This window comes from Schistosoma haematobium, chromosome 6 (assembly GCF_000699445.3).
Source record: "Schistosoma haematobium chromosome 6, whole genome shotgun sequence".
Lineage (NCBI taxonomy): Eukaryota > Metazoa > Platyhelminthes > Trematoda > Strigeidida > Schistosomatidae > Schistosoma > Schistosoma haematobium.
Window position 1 is genome coordinate 18,434,926 of NC_067201.1, and position 11,486 is coordinate 18,446,411.

Here is an 11,486-nt window from a genome sequence, read left to right on the forward strand (position 1 = left end):
ATGTTGAAGCTCACCGTTGCACAAGCTGTTGCTACACTGGTTGTCTTGACCTGAATTTGTTGGTTTGTATGGGATAGAAGAGCCAGGTGATCTGTGAATTCCAAATCGTCTAGTTGCATGCAAGCTGTTCATTGTATCCCGTGATTCCCCTCAGATGTCAAGGTCTTCACAATCCAGTCAACCACCAGAAGAAAGACAAAGGGAGCAGAGTAATCTGTCTCGACTGAAACTGGTCCTCACATGGAATACTTCTGTCAGCTGTACTCCATGCACGACTTTGCAGTGTAGTCCGTCGTATAAATTCCGGATGATGTTGACGATTTTCTCAGCTACTCACACCATAGGGTCAAACAAGGTTCCATTCGGTTCTCCTATCCAAACTGCCAAACGTTTCGTCATAGTCAAGGAAGTTGATGTATAGTGACGAGTTCCATTCAAATGATTGTTCAACGACAATCCGTAATGTCACGGTGTGGTCCGTGCATGACTGACCCCTATGGAATCCACACTGTTGATCTTGAGGTTGGGTGTCTACTGAATCTCTCATCCTGTTCGACAACACTTTGTTGGAAACGTTCCCTGGTGCTGACAGTAATGTGATGCCACTGTGGTTTACACATTTGCTCAGATCTCCTTTCTTTGGTGAGATATCCTTGTTTCCAGTCTGTCGGCACTTGTGCCTCCTTCCAAATCTCCGTTACTAGAACGTGGAGCATGTTTGTAGTTGCTTTTATGTCTGACTTCGGTGCTTCAGCTGATATATTTTCTGGTCCTACTGCTTTCCCAATTTCCATTTGTCTGGTGACCATGTGTGTGGGAAGGTCTGTGTGTGTTGTTTCGATGTCCTGTGGATTCAATGTAGCTGACCTATTCAAGAGTTATTCAAACTACTGTATTCACCTGTTCCACTGTTTTTAACTCTCAGTGACTAGTTTGCCTTCTTTGTCCTTGACCGGTCACTCTGGTTTACAATATTTCCCTGTTAGTTTCTTTGTTATATCATATGGTTGCCTCAGATTTGCTTTTCTTGCGATTCTTTCATTTGTCGTTTGTAGGTCTTCCACGCATTTTTGCTTGTCGGCTCTAATGCTCTTCTTCACTTGCTTATTTGTTTCTGTGTATTCAGTTTGTGCCTCGACGTTTTCTGCTCTTGTTCTGCTCTGATCGATTGCTGTATTCTCGTTCTTCATTTCTTGAACGCCGTCCACGAATGCGATCGAGATCCACTCATTATGATGGTGCTTGTTGGGCCTAGAACCTCGTGACATACTGAAGTTAGTACTCCTCTTATTTATTGCAGTAGTTCTTCATAGTGGATTCATCTTCTTTGAGTAGATTATGTATGGCTTGAAATCTGTTGTTGAGAGCTATATTTAATTCGTTGAGTTTGTCAGTGTCTCGAAGGATGGCTGTATTGAACCTTTGTAATGCTATTCCCTCTATTGTTCAGTGTTTCTTTAATTTTGGCTTCATCGGGTCACAACCTTTTCTTTACTAGACTCTTTAACAGCGTTCTCCTTGTTCTTACATCTTTTAGATAATGCTTTTTGATACAAAATATGGGACTTATAAGCACTTTCGATGCAAACCTCAATTTTAACTGCTATTAAAAAGGAAACAATGAATTATCAGAGTAGTTGTACACAAAATATTAGATAAAAAATTAAAATTTTTTAATTGTCTGTCATTTGATAAATAGGTAACTGAAGGATTTCAGTTTAATAGGGTTTTACACTTTGTAACCGTTATGGTCTGGGTTATGTTGATTGACTTAAGAAATTACCTTTTCTACCTGTTTTTGTCTTAGTGATTATGTGGTATTGTTTTCTGCTGTTCCGTAAGTCGTCAGTAGTCTACTTCAATTTACTGCATAGATTTTAATGAAATTGCAAAGCGTTATTGTTTATTTATAAATGTTTCAAATTTCATTCATAGTTTATATCAGAATAGTTGATGTGACTATAAAGCCCGAAATCCACAGGCATATTTTGTATGACTTACAACGTGTATAAGTTGTAACTGGTTGAGGAAATATTCAAAGCTTTATGGTTTTGAAATTAGGTTATCTAAATGATCAACAGTGTTATTTTCCTGAGTAGTTGAAATATCAATAAAGTCCGAGTCTTGTTTCTACTTTGGTAATATCGTCAACCTTCACACAAATATGTTAATTAAAACCATATACCTGTAATTCTACCTCGTTATTCAGTTGCATGAAAATCAGCACTGTTGTAAATTAACTTTCAGTCATGCAGTTTCAGTGTTGAACCGCACCCCATCTGCTTTGACTTAAGCAGCTAGGTCCTATCATTAGCTATACCAAAATCAGTTTTGCTCATAACCGAGTGCACTTGTTAAATGAGCTTTTGGAGTCGTTTTCGCAGTGACTTTTCATAATTTTTTGGCCTGTGGTATTGTTCATTGCTAAACTTATCTAACTACTATATTCAGAGTTATTCTTATCAACCAAGTATATGTGCTTTAACAAGTTTGCCTATATATATAGTCGTTAAACTTATCTGACTTATAGATGTGTCGGCATTTGTTTGTTGGAAAATTTGTATTCCATGTCGATTATCGTCTCTAGAAATTAGTGGGTTTATTTTTTACCTCTCGTTAAAATGACATAAGACAAAATCTATTTGTGCACATTTATTTATTTCAACACATAGATATTGGTACAAAGAGGCACCAAATACATATGCGACACACAAATCTCATTCGATATGTGTGAGGGCTGTGATACTGCCCGGGTGCCCAGACCGAAGCAGGTGTTTTTCTTGGGGGGCCACTCCCCGAGCCTTCGACCTGAAGGTCTGACCCATAAGGCAGTGGAGCATCGTGTACATATTTTTATTTTCAATCTGGACTGTGAAATATTTGTTTTTTATCAAAAAATATTAATACTTACTTTTTCTAGTCTCAGATACACTGTTATTTAATTTAAATAATTATTCTGTAATTTCTATGATAGTCGAACAAGTGGATTAATTGAACAACTGTTGCGTAATGACCAAAATGTTGGAGCAAATAGTATGTCTTCATCAATGCATACTATTGATCGCTTATCATCGGATCATTTTCCAAGCAATTCATTTCTTCCCTGTCACTCAGGTAAATCATCTTTTACAGGGAATAATTCGAACTTATGTACTTCATTACAACAAATGGAAACAGATTATCTTTCTAATATAATGGATACAACACCTCAATTAGAAATTATTAGACAGCAATCTTTTCATCCAAGTGCTCTGTTTAATCATATTAATTCATCTCGTGTATCATCGTCAGTTGCTGCTGCTCACCATTTATTACCTGTACCTCTGTTGACAGATCACCATGGTTCTTCTACAGCTACTGCTGCGGCGGCAGCGGCAGCAGCTCAATCTCATTGGCAAGCTTATCGTTCTAATTTGCACTCATCAGTTGCAAGTTCATTCTATCCAATACCTCATAATACAACGAACTTTATATCTCAATCATCTACTTTACAATCATCAACACCAGTAAATCATTTCACATCTTCATTTTATGATAATTCACATTTAATGCATACAACAAATGATGGAAAACTTCCATTTTTAAATTGTTCCGGTAATTCAACTACATCTCTATCACCATCCATAACTAATTCTGTTGGTTCATCTTCCGGTTCTTGGCGTCATTCACTTGGTTTAGATATGCGTTTGTTAAGTGATTCACATAGCTTACAACGAGGAGATCCAATTACATCTTTATCCACATCCTGTTCAGGGCATGGTGGTATTGAGAATACGAGTAGATCATTAGGTCCAGTAACACCACCTGATCTTATGTATTTTCCTCAAACGACGCTATTCGGTATGCCTGATCATAATATTGAATCATCGTTCCTGCAACAACAAACTCAAACGAAACAAGTTAGCCAAAGTGGAAATCTGATTTCTGAGCAATTGTGTAATTTAGGACGAGCTGATCGTTCTTCTGTAACAAATTATGCAACACAGCAATCATCGTCACCATCATCAGCTTTTACTTCAAATCCAGTACAGTCTCGATCCACTGATCGTACATACAGGGATTTACGACATTATGTTGAACCTTATTCATCTTACGATGATGATTGTGAACCACTGGAATTAGAATTAAGTCTAGAACTAGCTGATCGAATTGTAGGAAGTACTGCTACAACGTCAAATAGTAGTAACCCAATAACTTCTAGTTTTTGATGCGCATACGAATTAGTGGATTAATTTAATTTGTTCAGGCATATTTCTAAGAAGAACATTTCATCTATTTGATTACTTAAAATTCATACTGAATAGTTGTTACTTAATGTTATATACATATTTATATTTTCCAACGAAATTTGAAGGCAGCTTGAATGAACCTCGAAATTTATATGTTATGGATTTTTATTAATCCCGTTCTTTCTTATTGTATTACCTTAAGATAACTTATTCAGAACATTCTTATTTTATTAACTCACTGGTCGTCTTTTTTTACCAAGGATGATACAACCTTCTGTATTTCTGTTTTTGTAGTGTTCGGCTCTGAACTCCATCTCTGTTACTAATATCATAATTGAAACCGTATGTCGACTTAATTTGCCAGTTCATAACCAGTTGTCTTTCCAAGTTAGTACATGTAAACAGAATAACTTGTTGCATGTGCTTTCTCTTGCCTAACTGGTAACCATTCAGGTATATATATATATATATATATATATATATATATATATATATATATATATATATATTATAGCGCCTATCATCCTTATTCTACTGGATAACTCGGTCCAAGCTATTTTGCTGCTTGTGTGTGACTTTTTGTATGAAGGTAAATACTCGAACAGTTTGAATAATATGAACCGGTTATTCACTATTCAGGTATTTATACAAACTTTGGTTTGTTTTGTGCTTGTGTAACGTAAGGCAGGGCCATTCATATTACTTACTACCTTTATCCCAATCCGGGTTTTTTTCCATATTCTCTCTTGTCAAGTCAGGTAATATTTTTTTAGCCCCTTTGTTTTGCTTTGGGTATTGTTTTTATGCTGTTTTTTCGTTTATTTATTTGTTTATTTCTTATTGGATTTTCTTGATTATTGCCACCATTGTTTATCTATTTATCAATACGCTTCAAAAAAATCGAATAACTACTCTGTTTTTAATTTTTGTTAATTATTTCACCGACCTGTGTGGATATGACGTTTATTCTCTCGTTTTTATTTATTTTCTTGCAAAGCTTTCTCCTATTATATTTTTACATTAATGCTTATTAAAGTACGTGTGTAATGTATGTGATCACCAAGCTTATTATTATAGGCTGACTACTAAACAAGAGACAGTCCTTAATTAACATTTTCCGTCACCGGTTGACAAGTTATTATATATATATATCATCTGTTTATTATTATGCATCTGTGTATGCGCATATTATCGGTGAATTGATTTCTTATTATAACAGCTATATGGTATTTGGTTGTAATACACTTCTTGATTCTATTTTCCTTCACGCTAACTCTTATATATACATATGTAGAGATTTCGATTCCCCGGCATTTACACATTTAAGATTACATGAATGATAATTTAGAAAGCAACAATAATAATATAGTGGGTTGCATTGATAACAAGCCATAATTTTAAAATGGAAGTCAATGGATTAACCTGGAAAAGCTCGTTTTTCTTTGATTCTTTGATCACTTTATGTTTATAATTTTTGTATTTTTAATTCATCTTTTCTAAGTAATTTCTTGTTTGTACTAATGGTTTTGACATTTCCTTTTTTGGATTATTCACATCATCACTAAATGTTGTACATTCGTTGTATTAGTGCTGCTATTGTTTATGTTGGTTAATCCAAAAACAGCCTAATAAAATGAAAGGTAACAGTAATCTTTTTTTACATAAAATCAACAAATCCGGCATTTTCTGTTGTTATCACACATCAATTTTTCTTACCATCCATTCTTCTGTTCTTTCTACTTCGTTTTTCCAGTACTCGTTCTCTCGTGTGCGTTAACCCAGGTGTTTTTTTTTCTGTTTTTACTTTCCTTCTACACTTTTCATTGATGCTTTATTTGTTCACCCACACTTTTTCCGATGATATTTATAAGTACTCAAAGTTTACGCTCCTTTCCTTGACTCATTCATATTTTTGACATATTTCCTGAATAATTTCTCGCAAAATTAAATATTATTCTTCTCATTTAAAAGTTCACCTGTTTTTTTACTTCATGTGTTTAATCTTTCTTTACTTCTTAATTTCTATAACTAAAACATCAGCATTACATCCGTAAGTCCTTTTCGTGAGTAGCAATTTCGTCTATACGATTTCCAATAAGGAGTTGATTTTCGAAAACAAGTTGTGGAATGGTTTTCATATACATATATTCCTGTCCCCACTAATTCACTTCATACATAAATGAGTAGTCATAATAATATATATTTCGAAAAGAATTACCTATCAGTTTGTTTATGTGTCTCTTACTCGATGTCTATCATCATTTAAAAGAATTTCGGAGTGATTATCAAACTGTCCAAAAATAAATATTACGTCGAAACATACTCAGTTACTTGTATCCGGATCTGTTGATCAGCACTTTCAATGTGATGATTCTCTCTAAATTGTTTTTTGCAAGGTTAATTGCATCTTGTTTTCATTGTTTTTTAGTTTAGTTATTTATATTCTGATTTCTTTGAAACTTGCTTTCGCATATTTTATCGATAATTTTCACTTTTATAAGGTGTTTTTATATGTAACTTTGTTTACTTATAACTGATTTGTTGTTTACTGTATATTGCTTCTATTTAAATTATTTTTAATTCCATCGAATGTATTCACTGTATTACTTCTCTTTATCTTCCTCTTTTGTGCAAATGCATACATATTGGCAAGGCGATAGATTACGTTTTATATTAAAGGGTACTTTGTTGATTTTAAACTTAATTCCCCCATTTACGATTGACATGTACTTCCTAATGCTTTTATTCAATAATCATTATTACTATCGTGCTAAAAAGATAACAATGAAGAAGCGTTTAATAACGCGTAAAATTCAGGAATTTCATTTCAATTTGTTTATCCTTTCTAATCAACATGTAATGTGTTCATCTACCTCGTCAGACTGTAATAGTCTAATTGTCATTAATTGTAAACACAATATGTGTATCCGTTAAGGCATCTCCAGAGATTCATTTATAGCTTCAAATATTCTCTCGATTATAACTATTCTTTCTGTTCACTTAAATCTGATCAATTTCTTTCTTATTCTATCTCTTCTTACTCCGGTATTTCAATAATTACTATTGTTCACTTCAATGTTGATTTCTGTCCAGGTAAATCACTAAAGTTTAAGAATTTTATCCACTTACGTGTTTGTTTTCCTTATATCAGTTTGACGAGCATATCCTACTTATCTTCGATGATATGCTCAAGCGGCTACTTATTTTTTCTCTTTACGAGGAGATCCCTATCTATATATGCAAGAAAGTGTCCACTCAGGAATTTGATCAAGCATACCAGTTCGCTGATTATTGTCATTATTTTTTATTCTTGTCATTTATTAATTTATCAGTGACAAAAAAGTATTGTGTGTTGAAGTTAGCACTTAGTTATTTTGCCTTTCTGTGACAATGTGTTAAGGGTGCAATATACTAATTGTATTATTATGTTCTTAAGGATTTGTAGAGTTATTTGTTCAGTGTTCCCTGGTCTCTTCATTGTTATTCATGTCCGCCGGAAAAATCTGAAGACTTGAAATAAAATTCAAGTCAGCGACACGCAACGTAAAATCTGGTACATATGTGGATTGGTCCAAATTAGCCTACCATATTAGGACATGGAGATGACAGAAAAGTATAATCAATGACAGGAGTGGTAGTAGAACATTTTGGGCATAGATAATATGAATCGAGGAGAATGAATGTATTCTCGGGATAAAAGTATCAGACTTTTAAAACTGAGGGAGTATACAGATTGAATGCGTGTGCGACATTGCGACTTTAAGCCACGTCACAATAGTCTCGTGGACCTCAACTAGGTAAACTAAACCTACCCACATGACTCAGTTCAACAGTCAGTAAATTCATGTCACTGAACACCTAGCCCGATTAGACTTCTCGGATAAGTGAAGTGGTTGACGTGCCTTATTACTTAACCACGTTTCATTAGTTAAGACATTGATGCAGATCAGTCGTGAGGCAGCATTTAGCATTTATTGGGAGAGAAATGCAAACATACTTGAATAACTGCCCGGATGGTCCCGTATTTCGTCAGCTTCCACACCAAGTGGACCCTTGTTATCTGCGTATCCTAAGACAATAACTGAACTTCACAGCTTTGAACAATTCTGAAAAACTCATACAAAGCATCTCTGAAGTAATTTCCATCATTATTTGTAAAAATGATGTTTTGTCTCAGTCCATTTATGTACAATCTCACCAATAAAAAACTTGAATTTCAAATTATGTACTAGTATCGTTGTTGTAGCTATGTTATGCCACAAGGATCAGCACATCTCCCCATTAGGGTATTGGGATTGTGACATCAGATAAATAAAACAATGAAAGGCGATTAAGGAGCCTTCATTTCTCAAACAAATATCACAATTTTCATTTTCTTTTATGGAAAGAATATGCAAAATATACTTCATTTCGGGTGCATAACTAATGAATGTGTGTATTATGGTCGCTAACTTGACCATGGAGAATAAATCAGTACAGTCAAAAGCTTAATATATTAATTCTCAACAATTTTTTTCTAATGAAGGAATTTGTGCTCATCTTTATCCACATTGTGAGCGGCCCACACTCTTGGTAAACATCACCAGGATATGGTAAAGAAGACAAAAGAGTAGTGTCTCTAAGATACCCGTAGAGCAGCAATTACAAAATGGCTCCATGCAGTGAAAAATCTGAGGCTAACAGTAGCCTAAGAACTACGTGCTATAAATGCAAGTCCTGGTCAGGTTTTCATGGGTTTCTTCGAAAATTGTCTTCGAGCGCCATTTTTCGGAATACTTAGTTCAATGAGTATGGGTGCGTATACCGGCGATATGTCATAAGAACGTTAATACGGAAATCAAAGAGTTGTTCGAATTGAAGTAGGCAGTTGTTACAGTTGTCTTAGTTTTATGCTTTAAATCCTGTATAACGGCCTATTTTCCCCCCTATCCCCAGATGCTTGCATATGCAGTAATATGAAGACATGATGGTCTAGTTGTATGTTACTTGATATCCAGTTATATTGTTTGACCAAAGCATTTGTCGTTTAATCTGTTCATCTTTTGAAGTGTACACCACCTCATCAAGTTTCTATGAAGTCCCATTTGATAATGTAGTGTACGATTTGTTGAGGAAAATTGTTGTTTTAGACATGGTGAATAGCTTGTGTCAACACATTTACATATCGGAAATCATAGTCCGAATCAACCTTTCTCTTGATACTTTGGTCTTGTGGATAATCACTAGTGAGCAAGTAAAGAATGAGTTACATACAAAATAAAACTGTACAGATTGTGTATCAGTTTATTTTGTAGGTAATTTTTTATCTGACATAAAAAGTAATTTATCATTGATAATTAGTGTTCGTTTACTTAGGATTAAACTACAGCGTTCATTCATAAAAGTATTAGGGGAAAAAGTGTATTTTATAAATTTGAAATCAGCTATGGATTGCTTTAATACACTGATCACAATTCGTGAACTATCTTCGTATTTGAAAGTTTGTGCTCTTTTGATTTGAACCATTGAACTAGATAAAACGTATAACATCTCAACCTTACTGCTGAGGAAATTTTACTACAAAATCCTGTTTATTTCTGATTATTATGTTCATTTTGATACAACTACGCACCAAAAAAATAGTATACACTACACAAATATAGATATCGCACTGAGAAATAAAGGAGAGAAGGGGGAGTAAAATCAAAAACAAAAAGTAAAATGAAAAAGAATAGTGTAGTCGCAGATACAGTTCAAATAGAAATACGACCAAGAAAGACTTATTTCAGATAAGGTAGTCCCTCTCACTGTTGTGAAGAATGTAAAAGAGAACTACAGCCGGATCACCACTAACTTCTAATCTGACCATGTTTAAAGCGATTGAATTGTAACTGGGGAGTCGTAATAGACCGACAGGAAGTAGTTCTACACCGCTTCCTTCCATGCATAATACGGAGTCATGTCAAAAACTGGTCACCTCTCCGCGTTTTCCACCCAGTTCCAGCATCGAGAAATACTGGCTGGACTGAGAGAGGCTGCGATGTTGTTCAAGCTACCGGAGTCGAAATTTCATGAGAGTGACGCTAACCATATTGAACCTCAGTATTATTAATATTGTGTTGTCACTGGGTGTCAGAAATCATTTGAACAACGACGCTCGAACACAGTGCATGCGATTTTTATATCATTATAAATACTTCACTTTTGTCATCGGATAATTGTTGGGACGGCTTCCGAGAATTATGAACTTATTTATTTGAAGACATGAATATTGGTACAAGAGAGCCCCAATATATATGCGCCGCACAAAACACTGAGAATTCGAAGAGAAATAGAAAAAAAAACTAAGGGGCGCAAAAGAAAAAGAGAACAATGACGAAGAGATTGGTGTAATGTAGTGTGGTAGTAATGAGGGAACGGAAAGTTACAATCAGAAGAAATCTTTCAGGTAAGGGAGACAACCACTTTTTATGAAGAAAGTAAAAGAAGGTTACAGCAGGATCGCCACTGGCTTCTATTTTGAGCCATATCTGATAACGTCTGTAGCCACTGTGTAGCACCATCTCTCAGACCCCAACCAGGGAGTCGTGAAGGACCGACAGAAGCCAGTCCTCTGCAGCTTTCTTTCATACCACGACGCCATGTCATACACTGACCACCTCTCCGCTTCTTCCAACCAGTCCCAGAGTCGGCAAATAATGCACGACGTGGAATTCTCTGGGACGACATTCGTAGAACATGTCCAAGCCACCGAAGTCGGCGTTTCAAGATGGTGACACTGATTGCATTATCATCTCTGTGCCCGAACACGATGCCGAACCTCTGCATTACTGACATGGTGTTGCACTGGCTGTCAGCAATCCTTCGGAAACAGCGATGATCGAACACAGAGAGTCGTCTAACATCCTCAACTCGGAGAAGCCAGGTTTCACAGGCATAGAGCAAAACTGCTCTCACCGACGCGTTGTAGATCTGACCTCTTACAGCCAGACTAACATCACGAAGGCGCCAAAGATGGCCCAGATTTGCATAAGCCGCTCTGGCTTTCACTATTCGTGCATTGATCTCATCACTCACACCCCCACCAGCACTTATGCAGCTACCTAGATACACGAACTTCTCGACTACTTCTATCTGCTCACCATCCAGGGTGAGTACAGGATCGGAATCCTGCCAGTCTTGTAGAAGTACTTTGCACTTCGAAGGTGCAAAGCACATAACATACCTACGGACACTGATTGCCAACTGATTAAGTGCGGATTGCATGCCTTGGGCATT

At 35.7% G+C, this 11,486-nt stretch overlaps 1 protein-coding gene across 1 annotated transcript in view; it reads left to right on the forward strand.

Moving 5' to 3' along the window:
- Positions 1 to 10,911, forward strand: part of FOXO6 (forkhead box O6) — a 28,475-nt gene extending 17,564 nt beyond the window's left edge. Inside the window, exon 4 of the mRNA XM_051217032.1 lies at positions 2,975 to 10,911. Coding sequence (XP_051065665.1) covers positions 2,975 to 4,208 — 1,234 coding nt within the window. The 3' untranslated portion in view covers positions 4,209 to 10,911. The remainder of the gene's footprint in view (positions 1 to 2,974) is intronic.
- Positions 10,912 to 11,486: the final 575 nt, after the last annotated feature.